This window comes from Abramis brama, assembly GCF_963993115.1.
Source record: "Abramis brama genome assembly, chromosome: 7".
Classification (NCBI taxonomy): Eukaryota; Metazoa; Chordata; class Actinopteri; order Cypriniformes; family Leuciscidae; genus Abramis; species Abramis brama.
In genome coordinates, this window is record NC_139969.1 from 11,778,821 (window position 1) to 11,801,025 (window position 22,205).

Genomic DNA, 22,205 nt, shown 5'->3' on the forward strand with positions numbered 1-22,205 from the left:
TCAATTAAAACGAAGTCTCGTTCTTTCTGTCTTGTTTGCGTGCGATTAGACAACACTAAATCATCTTTCTTTCTTTCCCTCTTGCTCATCATTAATGCATGATCTGCATGGCAGACTCTTTAATCTGTTGGCTTGTTGAGACGCAGTTTTGATTTCCCACTCGCTGTGTTTTCTGCTGATGATATTCACATGCCAGGATTGATTGAAATTGAGAGATAATTAGTTCAAACAATCCCGGGCATAAAGAGGATCTCTTCACATTTCAGGAATAAGCCCGTCCCTCTCCCTCCCCCATATTCCTGAACACTATGTCAGATTAAGATGGGTCTCAGTTTGAATCTATAGAAACACTACTTGAGCTGTTCAGTCATGAAATAACAGATGGCTGATATTATTTTTTATAGTGGAATTCATTTTCTCCTAACTCCCTTCAAAATGAGTGTTTTGAGAATTTCTGTTGATTTTATTTATTAAGTATACTACAAACCCATTAACATATTTACTAACATATTGCTTGAGACTTACTGATATAAATATAATTAAACTATATTTGGAGCACTTCTTTATTTCACATTTCTTAATATTAAGCCTAATAATGTGTTTAATCTCACTATTAGTTGTATGATCTCTGTATGATATCAGTCTTTAAATGCAAGACATATATAAGTATACTTGCAATAGTTCCACTTTAGCACAATCAAATATACTTAAGTTTATCTTTATAGCTGAACTTCAGGACTATTTCCGGATAACTAAAGTGCATTAAGTACAAAATTAGTTGTTCCAATTTAGCAGACCTTAAGCATACCAATTTAGTATACCAACAGTACAGTTGCAGGGTATTTATATTAAGTACATAAATATGTAAATGTATTTGTAGTATACTTAGCATAAAATAAATGTATTTCAAATACGTTTTAGTAGGCTATATTCATTTTTCACTAGGGGAGCGTCACACAAAATTTAAATTGTCTCAATAACTTCTGCCGTTCCAACATGAAGAAATGTACGTAAACAAAACATTCAGAATGGTTCTGTGAACTGGATTAACTCATTTAAAACAATGAGGTGTCATTTTTTTTTTTTTACCCTTTTGCTGTGGAAACCAGGGATAGTTTTTCCATACAGCATCTCTTGACAGATTTGTTCCCTCATGAAACCACCAGGACTTTAAAAACACCTGCGTGCACAGCTCATAAGCCTTGTTTACTTTACCAGTCAATGTCACACAAAGCAATTATATGAATGTAGTCAGCAGTGCCCGATGCTGAGATCAGAAAGAGCTGTGAGCAGAGATGAATCTGCATTGCATCCTGGGTGATCTTTCCTCAGAGCAGTCACCAGTGTGCCTCCCCTCATGACAGAGTCACATTTTATATCTCTATGCTAATGTGATGAGCCTTTGCTCGGCCAGGCTCATTAATCTCACGGATGAGTCTGCATGCTCTGGGCCTGAGCCACAAGTTAGACCACAGTGTGTGTCCCCTCCCCTCTCTGTTTAAAACCTGCTCCCTGAGGAGTCATGACAGCACACTTCACTCATTCGCTCTTCCCTCTGTGCCACAGAGATGCTGGAGAATGCAAAGGCTGCATACTGCATCAGTCCTCTGTTACAAAACAACACTCACAACCCACTGACTACATAAGGGCCAGTTTACAGTGTTTGCTGTTAAAAACATGAGATGCGGGTCAGTGGAACAAAAAAAAGCAAAAGGTCTAGAGACAATTTTGAATGGTCCGCAGCATTTTTCGAGTAAGAGGCCATTCACACAGAATGCGTTTTTGCTTTGAAAAACGTGAGACGCGGACAGTGGAATTGTTTTTAAAAGAAGCAAGGTCTCGAGACACGTTTTTTTTAAAGTTTACACAGGTTTACACAAAATGCCTTTTTTTCTCTTAAAAACGCAAGACGCTTGTCATTGGAACAAAAAAAAAAAGAGATTTTAAAAAGTTTTTTAAAAGTTGAACTTCTTTTAACATTTACAACGATGTTTCGCGTGCAAGATGCTGCAAAAGACATGAGATGCGAGCACAGCAGTTAAAGGCATCCGTCTAGTGGATGTTTACATTGAAAAACATTAGAAAAGTAGCGCAGTAGAATGGTAAAAAACATGTTCTGTGTGAACGGCCCCTAACTTATTTTAACTCGAGTGCCGCGTTTTTAGAACACTGAGAAGCTGCAAAAGACGCAATTTATTATCAATAATTTATTATCACACATTTTATTATTAATAATTTTCTTAAACTTATTTGTATTCACACACTGATTACATCTCTGTGTTAGATTGCTTATACCGTGTTCAAGTGTTCACATGAGAAGTTCATTGAGTTACTGAAGACTTTTAAATCACTTGTCCAGCACAACGTGACCTTGGAGCACAGGGACACTTACAACCAAATTAAAACTATCAGCAGGTCATAATATGACATCTCTTCAATAACTGAGAACACCTGGGTAAGCTGCAATGACTGATTTTCTTTCATTAGTTCAATACAGTCTGGTTTGAACAAAGATGCAGCATTGTGTTTTCTCTTTTTCTCATTATCATGTTTTCTCTCTCCCCCTCTCTTCTCCAAGTAAAGTAGATGAATAATTCATTTCATAATTCATTCGTTTAACCAACTTGATAACATTTCAAATTGAATGAAAGAAACCTCAGGGAGCAAATACAGGCCTTTGTGTCTTTGACAAAGAAAGTTTATTTCCTCATTTTGAGCAGGTAAAAAAAAAAGAAGCACCTTCAGAAAGATGTTTAAAAAAAAACAGGAAACTGTGAGCCTTGAATAAGTACACCAGTAAGAGTGCCTTAAAATCACACACAGGGGGGAAGTTGAGTGCTATTATATTGGCAGCAATTTTTGCATGGTATGTTCAATAGGAAATGTGTTTTTGTTTCTGCCCCAGAGAGTCCTGGTCTCTGAGTGGAGAAGTACATAATGTTAAATTTGATCCAGTACCATAGATGTGGTTCTTGATGTTAATAAGATTTTGAAAACTGCTTCCGAGGGTAAACCTAAAGGTTATGCAAAGGAAAAGCTTCCCTGTCGAAAAAATATAGGCCTATGCATTTGTTGAACTCACTGATGGCATAAATTACCGGAGTAGCATACTTTTGAATTATAGTTGTAGTATTGCTTCAGTTGCTTTACCCACAGCAACAGTAAAAGTGGCTTAATTCCGCGTGAAAACTGCAGACTTGGCAACACTGACATACACATGAAATATTGATTTGAGTAAAAAAATAAAAAATAAAAAAATAAATAATAATAATAATAATAATAATATATATATATATATAATATTACCTGTATATTTTCTTAAAGATTCCATTAAGTAAAAAAAAAATACAAATAAAATACAAATCAAACAGTCGCAACGAAATGAACACGGCAATAATAGGCTATATAACAGGCCGCCTGAAGTTTCCAAGGTCAGTTTCATTACAATAATCGTCAGAATCGTTCCATGAATGATGTATAATGTTTTGAGAAGATTATTAGAGACCAGATTACTTTGAACGAAAATTCTATTAATGTTACTGGAATAATGTTTGTTCATAACATAGTTTGTTCACCAATGTTCTGATGACGTTATCTGTTAGCCCCAGTTTGATATGCAGCATTGCCATGGACGATGGCGAACATTAGGTAAAATATCTGACTGCATGATTGCTCTTGAATAATCAGAATCGAATATTCCAGAGTGGTAGCCTACATAATAATGGCTAAAATACAATAGATCTTAAATCAAATAATTCCATGCAGAAATGCTATTCAGACTTTGATTTCAGTTTTTGGTTTCTTCTAAAACTGGTTTGCAGCTGATTCAGGGCTTACATCAGAATTTCATTCAGGCCAGTCCAGGAGTCTGGTCTGGCTCTTTCTTTCTGCTGGGAATAGAGCTCCATTTACTTTTATTCCAGTCCTGTCCATCTGAGGTAAGCAATACTCACACAATCTGATGAAACACTCCCTCATAGAAAGTAAGCCCATTAATATTAGTCCTAAACATTCAGCAGCTTCGCAGGCATAAAAAACAGCAGCATAACTATGACCGTACACTCATTTTCTCTCCCACCCTTACAAATCTTAAAAATGGTTCTTATATCTTGCTGTCACTGTAAGTGTCAAAACAAGGAATTAGTAACTCCCACATGCATCCGTTAAAGTTGCACACATCATTAATTTAGTCAAGGCTGTTGGGTAACTCTAAACCCAGGAGATAACTGGGACAGTTGAAGCAGAAAATCACCATCCAAACATGTATTTTTGGATCTTATGGATCGTTTTTTAAACAGTCTGTATTATTATTGCAGCACCTATACAGAATAAGATGATAACCATTGGTTGCTTTTGTCATATCATACCCCAAAAATGTGTATTTGTGTGATTGTATAACACACACAAAAATGTATTATATGTTAAGGTCAGAGATTCCATGTCGGATTAGGATTAAAATTGCGTTCAGAGAAAAAATAATAGTCATGGTTGTCATCAGTTAGACTCAGTCCAATGTGATATTATATTGATATTTCCTAGTGATATTTTCTCACTCAATTCATTTTGTGTGAATTTTAGTGGTGAATATTATCAAGTACTACAAGTATGCGAACTTGAGTGTAATGTTTAGTTTAATTTTTAGCAATTACCTTGAGATTGATGTTACCTAAATCCTCAATCCTGAGCTCTAAAATATGACAATAACAACAACATTCCAGTGTGCTTAGGTAGATGGGCACACTGATGCCAGGGGTCAGAGGTCGTCTAGTAAGCAAGGCCATTTCTAGTCTCAGACCGTAATCAAAAGCAGCCCTGTGTCCTGTGTGTATTAAAGAAAGATATAGAGTTATACCTTTCAGTTTGACGGTGCACAAAGTGAAAACAGTTGCAGGAAGGCACCACAGTAAAACCTGCTTTCTTTCATAAGACAATTCATCACAGAAGAGATGTGGCAAACCAATATTCTCATCAATATTACATCTTGCAGCTAGGGGTTCCGATTTCAGCTGAACAAAATAAGAATTTGAGTTTCTTTTTAGGAGAGTGAAATAAACTCTCCATTTCTTTATACCACATATGCCATTTGAGATTTCAAGTAATACCTCACCCAAAAATGAAAATTCTGTCATCATTTACTCTCTGGTCCCTTTCTCGTTATTCTTTTTCAGACTGGATACCAAACTTTCGCACCCTCGAGTTTGTTCCAAACCGGTATGACTTTATTTCTTCAGGATCACAGAACACAATATTTAAAAAAAACGTCTCAGCGGTTTTTTTGGTCCATAAAATGAAAGTCAATGGAGTCCAAAGTTGGCCTCAGCATTATTTAAAATAGTTTGTGTTCTGCAGAAGAAAGAAATGCATAGAGATTTGGAAAATGAGGGTGAGTAAATGATGACAAAATATTCATTTTTGGGTGAACTATCCCTTTAAGGAAACCACTGGGGGCAGATGATGACCATATCAAAATGCTACAGTGCACAGAATTGATATGCCAGCAGCTATGCAAAGACTGTTTGACTGAATTAAGTGATAAAGATGCATGCAGTCACTTTTTGGATTACTAGCATAAGATTTTGTTGCAGTTGTTTAAAAAATAGACTAATTTTATACTAAAGTGTCACACACCATTACACCCATATCAGTTTAGCAACCCTAAATTATAACACCACAGAACTGTGAATGTGCATAAATAAGATGAACAAACACACTTCAAATAAAGTGCTTTGTATTTTAGACGTTTTAATTAACATAGTAACAAATCTAGTGAAAAATAAATGGAAACTGATTTGAACAGGATGAAAATGTCAAAATGTTTCTTATTTTGTTTAAATATCTTTTTATTTATTTATTTAGTATTTAGTCCTTCTGGAGCATCAAATCTCAAAATCATACATACTGCTGGAAAGGGTTCAAATATGCAAAAGATGCTGGAAAACTGAAGAATTGGCAGGACCTAAAGGATTTTTCTGAAGAGTATTGGGCAGTTTTACTGATCAGGACAAACAAGGGACTCTGCAAGGTTGTATGTAAACTTTTGAGTATAACAAGCCAACAGATAAAAGTTAGCTAAATATCATAAGGTATGGTCCATATTGCAGCTTGTCACGGTTAAGAATCACCAGCTCATTCACAGTTCTTTTTGCTTCGTGCTGATTAGGGGTGGAATTATTCAAGATTACTATTTAAGATTAATACCACATTAGCTTGACGATGGCATGGCAGTCTCATACAAAACACTGAATAACTGCATTATTCAGGACAGTTGGCAACTCTAGTATGCACTATGGTTGGTTACCCTGCATTCACCCAAAGCATACATGAAGCATACTGTGCATTACTCTATGACAATGTAGTGCTTGAGTGAAAAGGTTCTGCATGATGGAGCCCACCATGTGACAAGTGAAGTTGTTGTAACAGCAGAACAGAACCAGAGGGCAGGACACACTTTACAATTTATCTTGGTGAAACGACAAATGATCAGCCACAACACAGCATTTCCATAGCTTCATTATGCAGCGAGTCCCCAGGCGTAATAATCATGATATCAAATGACAGGCTTTCTTCAGGCCGCCGCTGAAGTTGTAAATAAAAATATGTTAATTTGGCTTGCGGTATTTAAGCGACCAAGTTGCAAACATCATTTGCTTGAGTTAATTTGTACAAGATCGGGGCATTTTGAGAAGAGAGATATAAGCCAGGGGAATTACTAATGTTTGTGAATTAGCTAAGTAATGTATACCCATAAGCATTAGTTTCATCAGTTTACGAGAATGATGTTTTACATAGATGGCAGTGAGTTTACTTAGGTTTTCATTCACCTGTCATTGAGTTTGATATGGAAGAGGTAAATATGATTGAGGTAAAGTAGTTTTAATGGAGTAAACTGTTTGTATGATACCAATATTTATAGAATTTAATTGATATAATTCATAATTATTTTTGCTTGCTTCCCCGAGCACATTCACTGAGATTTTGTACATGCAATTCCCCACACAACAACAAAATAATAATAAAATATATTAATTTGAGAGGCATGCTACTCTTGCACATTAATGAGGCAAAATCAAAAACCAATGGCAAAACACGACTACAGTTCTCTATACACAACTCTATGTACAACACAGCTCTCAATACTGCCCACTAGCTGTGGCGGAGGAGTCCAGGCTGAGTACTAGCAAAACCGTTTCTCTGTGTTGATTTTATGTTTCACTGTGTTTTCAAGTTGGAGTGTGGGCTCTCATTCAAAATACAAACTTTTCATTTGCAAATTAATTAGGATTTCTATCTTATCAGAGGTGGGCATACGTATTTTATCTGCTCAATGACAAATTGATATATATTTTTTTAATATCATCACAGACTTTAATCTATTACATAATTTCATTTTTCCAGCAAGGACTATAACGCAGTTGAGCGACTACTTTTACTACTAATAGTTGAACACTGCATTATAATTTAAAGCATTTTAAACATAACATGTATTTGAAATTGTAATGTATCCTCATGTATGTTTTTCATTTTATTGCATTTTTGTATGTCATAAGTAGACATACACTTTTTATTTATTACTTATTTTTTATATAAAACTAGAAAGATTTTATATTTTTGTTGTGTTTTTATAGTTATGTTGTTTTTATTTAATAATTATACTTTTTATATTAACATGCTTTTTATCAATTCAAAGTCTCATCAAGTTTATCCATTTTTGATTCAAGTAATTTCTAAATTCGTAAGGGGGATGTTGTTTGTTGTCAGTTTGAGGCAGATTCATGCTTCTGTTAGGAACATCATATTTTATTTTATCTTATTTTTTTCTACTATCGATTATTTTCCCCGATTAATTTTATTATTATTACTATTATTATTATTATTTTATTTTTTTGAGGAGGCACTGCCTGCTTGGCTTCTTGTGAGGAAACGCCGCTGTCTTTACAGAAATATCAAAATGCAATAAGAATAGCGGGCGTTCGCTAGAAACTAAATATTGTGCCCATTTGTGTTTGAGAGAGTGTGGAGCGCGCGCGTGTGTTGGGAAAGTGGGTGTCGCTGTGCACGCTGCTGGAGGAGCTTCACAGCGATGTGTCGAGGACTTTAAACACACTGTGTCATACAGTGGTGGAAGGAGGGAGATCGCGCCGTACTGGATCGTATACTGCAACACTTCTGATGCAATGAGTCCGACCGTTCCCATTCTGATCCAATGTGTCTGACGATTCACTTTCCGCGCGCGATGCTCTGACTGCCGTGTGTTTATATGGAGACACCCTAAATAACAGGCAACCGTGAAATGGTAACACATGAACCTCCTCACTGGAAGGAACATGGTTGAGAGGAGCAGTAAATTTCTGTTCATCGTTGTCGGCTCGGTTCTGTTCATGCTGATTTTGTATCAGTACGTGGCTCCGGGGATGATGAACTTCGGCTCTCCGCACGGGTACACGCTGGAAGACGATGCGGATCTCTTCCCGACTCCTGATCCACATTACGTGAAGAAATACTATTTCCCCATCAGGGATCTGGAGCGGAGCTTGGATTTTGAAATCAAAGGGGATGATGTGATCGTGTTCCTCCACATCCAGAAGACCGGCGGCACCACGTTCGGGAGACACCTGGTGCAGAATGTCAGGCTGGAGGTTCCGTGCGACTGTAGACCGGGACAGAAGAAGTGTACCTGTTACCGACCCAACAGGAAAGAGACCTGGCTCTTCTCTCGGTTCTCTACCGGTTGGAGTTGTGGCTTACATGCGGACTGGACCGAACTGACCAACTGCGTTCCGGGGGTTTTGAACAAAAAGGAGAGCCGGATGAAAAACCAAAGGTGATGCGTGTAGAATTGTTTTTTTGGGGGGAAATATTGTCTGTGTCTCAACCCAGTGAGTAGTCTACTGATTTTTTTGGGGCGGTTGCAGTCACAAAATACTGTCTCAATGGGGTTTGAGGCACAGCCAGTGTGTATTAAAACTTTAGTGAGTCAAGAATGCCACTTGCCCTCATCTGCAATATGCCAATGCGCAATACATAACTAAACAACAGTATAATATCCACAAATGGATATACCCATATTTAACTTTTTATATGGGCTTTTCATACTGAACTTTGGTCGAAACCCCAGGTAGCCTAAGGCCAGTTTTAAGCCTGGGTAAAGAAACGTTTCATATTTGTAAAGAGGGTTAGCACTGCATTGAGTTGTTAAACCCTGCACTACTTGCGATGCTAGAACCTAAACAGTTGTTCGGCAACAGACAACCAAATATTCACGAACTGACGTACGTCGCGTAAACTTTCATGCGCTGTTGAGTTTAAGCGTGAAACGGTTAAAATATCACAGAAAGTATCACAGAAGTCGTAAGACAAGCAGTGGGACTAGGTGACATTTCCACGGACGGGCAAGTGGTTTTTAAAACAGGTCGCGTGCTGTTTCCACCCCATCAGACCAGTGTTGTTTACATCATAAACGAATAAGAAAGCTAACCCTAAGTTTATAACAGTAAGATATCGGAAACCTGACTACTCAGGGTAAAGCATGAAACAAGATAACCTAGGATTAAGTTTACCTGGGGTTAACAATGACCAGGGTTAACGGTTTCAAGTGTGCAAAGCCCACAATGTTATGAGTTCAGTTGCAATTTCTGTTGTTTTATGAAACTGGATGACAACCTTTCAAAAAATGAACATGGTAACCATAGTATTTTACTTTAAGTAAAAAATCAGTAGAGTAACTGTTACTGAAAATTATGAAACACATTAGAAATCTGTCTGTGATTTCATTTTTTAGTTCTGTCTTGGCTTTTACTTACCACAGCTTTATTGTATAGTTACAGGAATTTTAGTAATTATAACATTTTGTCGAAATGTTTACCGTGTTAAAGTTTTGTGAAGTGAACATGGGTCCTATCCTATTATTTCAGGTGGAAGACAGGACTTGCTGTGTCAAATGTTTGTGTCAGTTTCAATTTCTGCATGTTTGTGTTTTCTCCAATGATGGAGGTGGAAAATTACTGTGTTGTAAAACAGCCCCTTGTAAACACTGTGTGTACTGGCTGCCAGGATAGTGGTTACAGAACTCCCCACATCAGGACACTCCATAGCAGTCATTTCAGGAATAACTGGCCATGGTAGTCAGTGTCAACTTGTTGTATTCTGGATAAGAAATGTCAATTTGACTTCATTATCTTTCTCCACTTATATGATGGTGACACAAAACCATTTAGATTCCGTTTCAGTCTGTTTAAAAGGAGTTAGTTACTGTTTGTGGAGTGTATTATGTTGACTTTTGGAACGATGTGAAATCCATCTCAGAGCCATGCACGTAGACTGTTTTAGTTTTTAATAGGATTTTTGTGGATTAAATTATCTAAGCCTTGCAAAGTCAAATACATCAGATCAGATTTAGCAAGTAATCACCAGCCCGACTCCTCTACCTAAAAGAACACAGTCTAGATCCAACATACCCTTGAGTGTAAAACATCCCTCGTATCGCAGCGATGCCATTACTCTTGTTGCTTTTGGCGACCTTAGGAATGCAGCACTGATACGGATGCACATTCCTCTCCTTGATTAATCTCTCCTGTGATAAAGGCAGACAGACCACACTAGTGTTGTTCTTCTCTAATTTATCACGCATGTGTATGTTCGTTCTGTCTGTGAAATTAGCACAGGTCAGTGGTAAAAGAGGTGAGAAGTTTTGTCATTTCTCATTTTTAATATCTGCATTATTCTGATAATTAGATGGGAAACACTGTGCGTAGATAATTCGGATTTGATATGCTGCTTTGTTGCACAGATCTAAGCACTCTTTTTTACATTAGTTACAGTGATTTCAAAGGACCAATGCAGGGTGCATTGATGGATTGAAACTTTGCACATTGCTTTTTCTCAAAGCTGTGAAACTAGCTAAATTAAAAAAAGGGAGATGTTTTTTTTTTTTGTATTGGTAAAAATGCTCAGAATTCGATTTTGGGTGCTTAAGAAAAATTAAAAAGTAATACTAAAACAAGACAATTGAATCGTGATGGTGGTCACATTGAAGGCTGAGAAAAGGGGGGCTGTTTATGACCCATGAAATCTCTTGTGGAGATTTTGAACGGCTGAGGTTTGCTGGGCTGCTTGTCTTAGGGATTCATAATGTGTTTTTAGACTTGTTTTTCAAAAAGAAAATGTCAATGACAACTATGCTATATACTATGCAACTAATGTAGCAGTAACCTGTTGCAGTGGTTGAACATTTCACAGGGATGTGCATTAAAGGTGCAGTAAGCAATTTCTGAGAAACGCTGTTGAAAGTGGATCGGCTAAGCACAACAACACGCCTGTAGCCAATCAGCAGTTCGGGGGCGTATACACTCATGAAGGGGAGGAGAGAGAGTTAGCAAGAGTGAGATTTGAAGAAAGACTGTAGAAAGAGAGATAGCTGAGCGACATTACAAAAGAGAAAAGGTCAGAGGAATATCAAAGGAAAAATGAAGGGTCATGATCAGGCATACATAAGTAACATTGGTTTTGTTTCACTGAACCAAGATATGCTGTTGTTGTAAAGTTAGCTATAGTAACAGGATATTTTTGAGTGTCATTGTTTGTCTGGAGATGCTGTGGTGCTGGCGAGACATCCGCTCGTGGCTTTTGAGTGTGGAGCAATGAAAGGAGGGGTGTGTTTGTTTGGATTGATTTCAAATATTTACAGTGTTTCTCCGAAATCGCTTGCTACACCTTTAAAGTAATTTTATGCTTTGTCAGTTGTTATAGTTAAAAGATCAGCAAGAATGTGGAACTTCTTATTTTACATTTTTAATATTTCTGATTATTTTCAGAAATCTGTCATTTTTATATGACTGATTCGTTAATAAAGAAAGGTTTGTAAGTCATTTGTTTGTGAATCACACTTTGTTGATTGGTTGCATTTGCTATCCTTTTAATTGCAGCCTGGCTCCCTAAATATAGACGTTGTCATGATGTTGACGTTTAAAGTTTATTTGTCACATTTCCTTTTTATTCAAAAATATTCTGAGATGTGTACTTCACCCTTATGCTCTTCAGTCTTAACTGCTTATTCTTGAGATTAGGAGCCACAGCACAGGGTTAAACACCTGTTGTCAGTCCAGTGAGTTACAGTTCACGGAAGCCAGCGCCATTCCCACCAACAGGCTGGAAGCCATCTGACAGCTGTGCCAATCTGCATGCTTGTTAGACAAGTTTAACGGGCTTGTTTACATTTAAATCTCTCTCGGCTCCTGAGACTTTGGGAGCGTCGCTCGCTCTCCTCTTCGTGACCATTAACATAGCGAAGGATGAACTTTTAATTACACGTAGGTCTTATTCGGATTGTTGGTATTTCCAGTCACATTTTCCAAATCGCATTCACGTCGTGCTGCTCCCCCGGGGGACCTGGCGGACATGAGAGCGATGGGGGCGTTTTAATTGCTTAATGAGATGTGTATCACCACATTCTCATTGAAGCACCGGTTGTAGTTGGGAAGCCATCTGGCGAGTGGCGTGTGTTGCTCTCAGGCATGAAGCACAGGGGTTTCAGACTGACCAGTGAACAGAGACCAGAGGAGAGTGGCTTCTAGTGTGAGAATGTTTCCCACAGCGATAGGCGTATGCAATCAGCCACCAGCGGTTGTGTTTTTTTCCTCCCCGGTGGACTACCAGGCATTGCCCCTGCTGCTCTAGACAGTATGTAATCTGTTTAATGAAAGGTCTGCGTCTGCTCTTTGACCAATAGGCTTGGTAAGAACAGTAGAAAGGGGGCCGCTGTCTGACAGACGCCCCTACGTTTAACAGTTCACCTCAAAAAGAAAATCTGTCATCATCTACTTTCCCTCATGTTGCTCAACTAATTCTGGCAGATAATGATAAGCTGATATTTATGTTATGGCTGATCATTGATTTTAAAATTCTGTAATATTTTGTCTACAGGAATAAAAAAAAAAAACACTCAGACCCACAATCACACAATCACAAACACTCACAATCAGTTAAAAATGCTGCAAGTTAATTTAGGCATCATTGCTTGAATTAAAATGATTTAAAATAAGTACCAATAAATTGGCCAATATATAGTAGATTCTTATTTTTTAGCAAAACATCCAGGTTGCTCTTTTCCATATAGCAAAAAGTGGATGGTGACCAATGGCTGTCAGGCTCCAAAAATGTGACTCTTTTGCTGCTTTTATACTAGCCATACAATAGCTGTGAGAAACTGACTGAGATGTAGCTGTTCATAACAGAATTCTCATTTATGTGTGAATTGTCTCTTTACGTAATCTATTTGCTGTGATTTCCCATTTCTAGCCCTCATAGATGAAGATAGAGTCCCAGTTGGGGGGCAGCCTGGTTAGGATATCTGGCGCAGTGATCAAGCAGACACAATTAACTTGAAATGACAAGGTGCCGATGGGGTACCAGACCACATTGTCACGTTCCTTATACTAGACATTTATTATGATTATTTTGGGGAAAAATGAAATTGCACGTTTTATTGGCATGCAGTTGTGAGCTGCAAAGAGTAATTTGAAAATTATCATATTTAGGCCTATATGAGCTTGTCTTCAGATCATGGAGAGAGAAAGATCTGTATCCTCTGTAATTATTAAAACAGACAAAATAGAAAGAAACAAATGAATCTGAAAGTAAACCAAAATGATTTGGAGTCCAGATGTCTGAGACCACATTTTAGAAGAAATAGTTTTTTAGTTTTTTTTAAATTAAATTTTAGGATTTTGAACAATTTAAAAGTTATGGCATTACATTAATTCATAATTTACTCATTTATTTACTTGTGTATGTATATATATATATATATATATATATATATATATATATATATATATATATATATATATGTATATATATATATGTATATGTATATGTATGTCTTTTAACTTTTCCTAATTTTTCAGTTCAGCGTTTCATATAATTTGTCATGTTGACGATAATGTAACAAATGTATTAATTAATAAAAAAAATTTTTTATATATTAAAGCATTAGTGATCTTAGACTTATGGACCCTGTTCTGATCTATAAATATGAATTCTCCTAGGAATGTGCCCATGTGTGTTTGTGTGCATGTGTATAAGTGATGAGAGAGGATTCTGGGACGTGTGCACCTACTGTCACTTTTTTCCCCCATGTCCTGTCTATTTAAAGATATTGCATCAGATTTTGAGTCCAAGTCCAATAAACTTGCACATAAAAATCATGCGGTACTGGTGTCAGTCTTTTCTTTTTATTTCGTATATATATCCATACTCATTTCTTCAGCTCTTCTCTCTCTCTCTCTCTCTCTCTCTCTCTCTCTCTATCTCGTTCTCCATATCTCTTCCTGTTCCTTCAGCGATGTCAGTGTCTAATCAAACTGGCAAGATAATTTTCCACACTGTGGCTTTATGGATATGGGCCGCACAGTTTACCCCAAGCGTGACTAGAACATTAGAGAGAATGTCTTTTAATGGAAGATTTGCTGTAATTTATAAAATGGCAGGCACTTCTAATGGACAACTGCCTTCTGTATTATGAATAACAATAGTTACTTTAATATATCAATATTTCATTTTTTAAACCTCAAGCCTTCACAGATTATCAGGCAAGATGTCACTATATGTGGGCGGGACATCATCACACTCACTGTCTGTGTACATATACAGGTAATAATGCTATAGGTGAAGAACATGTGTTGCTATGTTAAAATGTATTCAAAATCTGTCTATAATTGGATTGATGGCCCAGTCTGATTGAAAAGTCTTCATGTAAACATCTCAGCCGATCCGACTGAGCTTGATCTGAATTAAATTCAGATTCAATTGAAATGGTTGGTGTAGACCTGAAATAATCTGATCAATAGGAAAAAAAATGACCATGTATCTATTTTCTTAATTGGATTCAAAAATACCTTTCACACACGTGCTGTGTAATGTATATACTATAAGTTTTATTACGAACATGCAGAAGTTTATTTTCGTCTCATGTCTTACAGACTGGTCACTGGATGAGACTAAATATACACTAATTATTTGCTTAAAAATCTCTTCTGAGATAAATGTCAGCTTTCTTTTTAGTTATGCTATAAATGGAAAAACACCAATTATACTCGTGGTGGCTTTCTCTGGTTCTGAATGTGGCAACTGGCACTATGGATGCGTTGAAGTTTTCTTTGTAATATGTTAATCTGATTGCAACATTTAGGGTTCATATGAACAGAATGGATTGGATTCATTCCTAATGACAAAAATTAGTGCGTGTAAACATACCTTGTGAAGTTCAGTCGGCTCCATATTTCCTCAAAGTAGAGTTTGGAAGTTGGTTACTCTGGCACAGTAGATGATCGAGTGAAACAAATGTGTGAAGCCCAAAGCACCATTGGCGTAAAGAAATTATCATTAGCAAGTATAGTGCTTGATATTTGATGATGTTCTTTACTACAGTACAGTCAGTTATTGAAGATTGTGTCCTCCACATTTGGCCGTGAGGAATAAAGAGCCACACTGTGACTCTTATAGGTTTGGTGCTTTGCTTAAGAGTGTGTGCATGTTGGTGTAGGTTTGCCGCTCCACAAATTATTGTCTGATGTGGTTAGCAATTGTGTGATCTTTGTGGTTTGGAGGTCAGTAGCTCGGAGCTTATAAAATCCTCCAGCTCTCCGCGTGAACCCGGATTCTGGCTCTGGGAGCGTGAGCCAGATGGCTTGGCGGTCTCCAGATCTGCTTGGAGCAGAAAGCAGAGGTTCTGATGGGCCAGTTTATCCTGGGCCGGTAAGAAAAAGAGCTTGGAGCCAGGCCTGATAGCAGTAGCCTGACCTCGATGTGTTAATCCCATCAGATCAGTGTGGATTAAATACAGGCTGCTCAAAGCCCGTTATGTGGTAATGTGGAATCTGTGCCCACCCACCGTGAAATCACCCCGTGCTTTCGGACGAATTGCTCTAAGAACATTTGATTTCTATGTTTGCCTCCTATCTGCATTTTCACTTCAAATTGTGATATAATTAATCTTTAAACTTGTATTCGCAATTAGATCATCTAGGTCTAAAGATGGGACACTAATCATCCGACTACTGACTAGATCAGGGATGGGCAACTTCGGTCCTGGAGGGCCACTGTCCTACAGAGTTTAGCTCCAACCCTGAAAAAATCACCTGTCTGTAATTTTCTAGTAATCCTGAGGACCTTGATTAGCTTGTTCAGGTGTGTTTGATTAGGGTTGAAGCTAAACTCTGTAGGACAGTGGCCCTCCAGGACCGAAGTTGCCCATCCCTGGACTAGATGCTTAGCAAAGTTGCTATGCCTTTGCGTTGCTTTGCTTTGTCTAGCCATTTTGCACAACTCATGTAAATGGCCACTAAGAAACATGTCCAAGTTGCTTCTGGTCAACTTGAATCCAGCCTAATTATACTGGGATTCCATAAGATCAATTATTTGACTAAATAATTTGACTGAATACATGTAACTTTGCACATCCCTTTTAAGGGCATCCTAGCCAAAAATACCTTTTCACTTCATTTTTATTATATAATGAAAGCCAGTTTTCATATCACTGGCTCTGATACCGAAAAGCTTCTTGTTTACCTCGTTCTTTGCTGATTATCTCGGCCCATTTCTGCTTGTTGTCTGTGGAGGTTTGGTAATTGCTCGACAGCGTTCAATAGTGTTTCTGTTAGATAAGCTGCTTTTTTCTTCCTTTTTCAATGAACGTCTTGCGCTAAGAGGTGCTATCACTCACATTTCAGAGAGAGTGTTTTTTTTTTTGTCATCTGACATCTCAACTGTGTGAAGACAAAGTGCTAACAGAGATTATAAGTGTGTGTGAAGTTCTGTGAACTGATCTAGGGCAGTTCAAGGGAAGGTCGTGATGGGCTGACGGTGTTTTAGGATCAGCATGCTAAATTAGCCAAGGACGCTGAGTTCTAGCAAACAAAGTGCTTACCCGGAGAAGCTTTCTCTCTCTTTGTGTACTTTGATCGTTAGCTTACATGTGTAAAGATGATACTGGCCTTAAGTCCTCTGCTGTTGTTCACATTAACATCTTCGTGTTTTACACTCTAGTATTTATATATATGTATATATTTTTATTTGATATATCTTTTTAAACTGCTTGACCATGACACAATTGGTCACTCTTTATCATTCTATATATTCATATCTGATTTTTTCTTCTTCTGTTTTTTCTATTGTTTTACTTCACAGCCAGGTCAGTTTCTCAACTTACTTGCATATTAATATGAATGAGACAAAGGAAGTTCCCGGGCTGCTGTCTGATAATATAGATCCTGTGGCCCGTGAAGAGAAACGTGCCCTTGAGCTGGACCTAATGTCTGCACTGCATGATTGAGCGCTTCAGTGCCTCCTCTATCTCTAATGGCTTTTTAATAAACAAAGACTTGACCACCCTTCAGCCTGCCCTTTGTGTTTAGCATAAATGAATACATGAAGATGAACACAACTCCGCTGCTAATGCTAGAGTGAACGTGGTTGCTCTGGTCTTTTTTTTCTTCTTTTCTCGCTCCTGCTATCGCTTTATATGTCGAAACACTTGCTCAAAAATATTCTCTCTGGCCATCTCTGCTTTTCACTCATTACTTTTTTTTTTTTGGAATCTTGTTCTAATTTTCTTCACTTTCCAGTTTTGGCCAGTGTGGCTCCTGCCGAAACGTTGCTGGCGATATGATGGACATTGGCTTTGAAGTCTTGTTGTGCGCCACGTTGCCAGGTAAAGCCCTCGGCGATAGCACCAAATTGATTTCTGCATGCTGTGGACAAATTGCCACGCAATGACTAATTAGCAAACATTTTTATAATTCATAATTAGGGCCTCCACTCTCCCTGTGTGAGTTGGCTCGCTGCCGAGCGTTAATTTGCAAAGCCACGAATTCCGCCTTGAAATCCCTCAACCAATGTCTGAAGCAGGTTTTCAGCAGGTCTTCACTATTTCTTAAAGACTTCCTTCTTCAGACCGTCTGATGTTAGGAGACTGTTTTAGTGTTCATTTCAAAACTCTTGACAATCCCGGGCTGCCTCAGAAGCCTGTTCATGAAGTGTCAAGACAGCGTGAAAAACCGCAATGGGCGAAAGTTTTACTGGAGAAAACCGTTTATATGAACTAGGCGTGATGAAACATTTTAATACTCATACTTGATTCTAAATGGTCAACTACAATTTCATAGCAGCACTGTATAACTGACTGGAAAACCCGTTTCATCACATATGCATGTGTTCTCTGTAGTCTTTATAAGTACGATAATAAAACAATTTAAACTTAGATTTATATTTTATGCCCATTTATGTGTTTATTTGATAAGCAGCCATGCAATGAGTGTGATGAATTATAAACCGCTTTGGAGTGATACAAAATATCCTAATCACCCTGTCTGGGTTTATTAGTGATAATGACCAGATGACAGTACGTTATCTCTTCCGTAATATATATATCAGGGATGTGATTTTTCCGGATTAATCCGGAATTCCGGATTTTCCGACCTGAAAATGTGACCTACGTGAATCATGCAGATCTGTAAAAAAAAAAAAAAAAAAAGGGGGGGGGGGGTAATCTCACAGCCGTCACCATGGTAACCCGGGACGGAACCACAATCGCCGCGAATCGCGGCCACACCGGGCGGCACGTCAACATGGTTACAGATGGCAGAGAGATGCAATCTTTCCCCGCCCAGCGAGTGCTTGAAGTGCGTCAGAAACAGAGCGCGCGCGCGATCAGTTGTTGGTAATTTATTGTGTAGCGTGCGCGACGCCGCATCCATATAGACAGCATTGCTTTTTTTTGAGGGCGCTTAACACACAGGCTCGTAGAAACGGGCCTGGCAGCTCGCGCCAGTTCTAGACACGGTGAAAGTTTCCTGATTGTGACGGATGGCCGAATTTACATGACACATTATAAATGAGCATTATAGTCTGCGATAGATACAGTGCCAAAAAGAAGAGAAGAGGATAAAAGGGGATAAAGACAGAGGTAAAGTGATGTAGTGAATGAACAGTTTATCTAATTGCATAGGAGTAAGATACTATAATTTCATGGCAGTTATTTTTTACCTTAAACTTAATGTTAGCAGTTGTTCTGAGTTCTCCAGACTGTGTGATTTTTTTTTTTTACAATCATGTCAGTTTTAAGACGCATTTTTTATTATCACTTTTTTATTAATGTTTTACCCGGTCTATCACATGATCCTTTAGAAATCATTCTAATATTCTGATTTATTATGAGTGTTGGAAACAGTTCTGCTGCCTAAAATATTTGATGAATAAAAGGTTAAAAAGAACTGCATTTATTAAAAAAAAAAAAAAAAATTCTAATAATATAAATCTTCTTTACTATCACTTTTTTTTAATCAATTTAACACATCCTTGCTGAATAAAAGTATTGATTTATTTCAAAACAAGAAAGAAAAAAATTACTGAACCCAAATTACTGACCAGTAGTGTATATTGTTACAAAATATTTCTATTTTTTTTTTTAAAAATATTCTTTTTTATTTTTATTTTAATTTTATTACTTTTTATTCATCAAAGTATCCTAAAAGTATCACAGGTTATTAAAAAATATTAAGCAGCAGAACTGTTTCCAACTTTGATAATGAATCATCATATTAGAATGATTTCTAAAGGACTGGAGTAATGATCCTGAAAATTCAGCTTTGCATCACAGAAATAAATGATAATTTAAAGTATAGGCTAATAAATGGAAAACCAATTATTTTAAATTGTAATAATATATCACAATATTGCATTTTTTTTGTTATGTTGTTATGTGTCATACTCATGACATAAGTTGGATATTGCACATTAAGCAGTTTAAGTTTGGTGTAAAAAAATTTAAAAATATATATTTTATTTTTTAAATTCAAATAAGTTGTTGTCATGTGTCATAAAAAGTTGGTTGTTGTTATAATTATTATTACTACTATTATTATACTATACTATACTATTACTATAGTATAGTAATTACTATTACTATATTACTATACTATTATTATAGAATGGTGTTGATGGCGCAGTGGATTAGACACTTGGCTTTGATTTCCACTGCGACACGTCCACCAAATAAGTTGTCATTTGTCATACTGTACAAAAAAAGGTCTCAGTATAAAGGTCTCAGTATATTTTCCTGCTTTTTTGTCCTTAGCCAATCACATGCCTGATATATATATATATATATATATATATATATATATATATATATATATATATATATATATATATATATATATATATATATTTTTTTTTTTTTAAAGCAGGGCTGGAGCAGAACATCAAACTTTCCGACTGTTATAACTCACAATTACTTTCACCTAATTTTACTTATACAAGTTAACTATCCACAGTGCTACTGTATGTAATATTATACAATACTAGACTGTAAATGACTAAGTGCAAAACAACTGAACAGAAGTTTCTTAGTAATGACTTTAGGCTCATGAGTTTTTCTCTCGTCGGTTTTATTCAATAAAAGCACAGGTTAATGTTTTCTTCGTACCGTGCCTCCCACCTAACAAGCAGTCTTTTAATGAGCATTTGTATAACTACACAACATTCATATAACAAGCTCCTTCTTATAAACCAATGTTTTTAAAGACTTTTGTGCATCTTAGTGTCTTTGATCTTCTCACTTGTGTTTTATAAATTGTGATCCACTTCCTGTAAAATATTTTGAAATGTAACACATTTTATGGGGATTCATTTTTTTTAAGGAACAAATGGTACCTGCAAAAAAGGGTAAAGCTTGTAGTCTTTTCTGAAATGTTTGAAACTCAAGATTTTGGGTGAAATATTGTGCATGCAAGGTGCATGCCTTTGTAAACTTTGGAAAATGGATTAATCCATTTTTAAAGATATCTTCCAGTGATCTACTGATGTTCTTTGATAATGCTTAGAGAGGTCAAGTGCATCTATCATTTATGCATCTTGGCGGTGTATCGGATGAGTATCCACTGAAAGTGCCAAATATGTAGGAGTTGTGGAAAGTTGTTTGATGGTGCAGTGGTGCAGACCATTTGACATCAGATTTTGTTTATAGTGTGCAATGATCAGAATGAAATGTCAAAATGAAGTGTGCAAAAAGAGTCTAAAGCTGGGTGCACGCTGTGCGATTTTGGACACGATTTGTGTCCTAATCCTAAAAGATTCCTCTGATCCTAATCTCAAATCTGAAGTCTTTGATCGTTAGTTTGACATGTTCACCGACAGCCGATTAATGACCGTTGCGATCAAATTTTACCTCAGACGAAATTCTGGCAGTGTCAGAAGATTTGACTCTCAGTCCTGCAGTGTGACTTCTCCTACGACGACCGTCAAAATTGTCTTTGTTTTTCAAGACAAGCCATTACCAAAATTAACGATAGAGATTTCTTTGTAGCCACCATTTCAATCCCGCGTGTAATGCAGCTCAATGTCACCGAACGTGTCATTGACTGATGATGTAAAACTCCAGACTCCAGTTTTCTTGCATGCATCCGTTTTTAACGCGTCTTGACTGCCATACATTCTGACGTTTTATGACAACTGAGATCTTACAGTGTGACATGGCTTACAGCGATGATCATGTTCGTACAGTCTGACAAGCAACAATCGTAAAGGACTATAATAAATCGCAGTGTGCACCAGGCTTTAAGCGTTGTTCGGATGGTATTCCTTTTTTAAACTATGTTTGAGTTATTTGAGACCATTAAGGTCAGGTGTCTGTTATTGAACTAACTGATTTGGATGGTATTGGGGGATCTTTGTAGAAATTACTAAGCGGCAGCATCTATTGTCAAGATATGGGTGTTATAATACATGATGTGCTTTGGATGCGAGGTTATGGGTAAATAATTAAACTACAATATTATCTATATAATTAAGAGAGACATTAATTAAGGATGCTTCTGCAATGGCCATTTTGAGCAGTTCATGATCAGACTCTCCTAATTGATTTCATTTTTAGATGGGATGCCATGCGTGCTGTTGTTTTACCCAGAAAATTGGCGATAAGGAAGGTGCACACGACAGCATTTGCTTTACTTATGCCATTCGACGAGGGTCAAATTAAATGAGAATAGTTAGCCGGAAAAACAATAGACAGTTTGCTTCATAATTTCAACATGACATGCTAAATCCCAACAGGATCAAAATCCCCATGCGTGTCTCGTGTGAGTAGGGCTTAAGACTCCCTTTCCCTGTGTCCTGTACCGGCCCACTCTAGAGAGCACTAAACTGGGGAGGAA

At 37.2% G+C, this 22,205-nt stretch overlaps 1 protein-coding gene across 1 annotated transcript in view; it reads left to right on the plus strand.

Moving 5' to 3' along the window:
- The first annotated feature begins 8,030 nt into the window (after positions 1-8,030).
- Positions 8,031-22,205, plus strand: part of hs6st1a (heparan sulfate 6-O-sulfotransferase 1a) — a 127,243-nt gene continuing 113,068 nt past the window's right edge. The window contains exon 1 of the mRNA XM_084119426.1: positions 8,031-8,821. Within this exon, the coding sequence (XP_083975552.1) occupies positions 8,301-8,821 (521 nt within the window). The 5' untranslated portion in view covers positions 8,031-8,300. The remainder of the gene's footprint in view (positions 8,822-22,205) is intronic.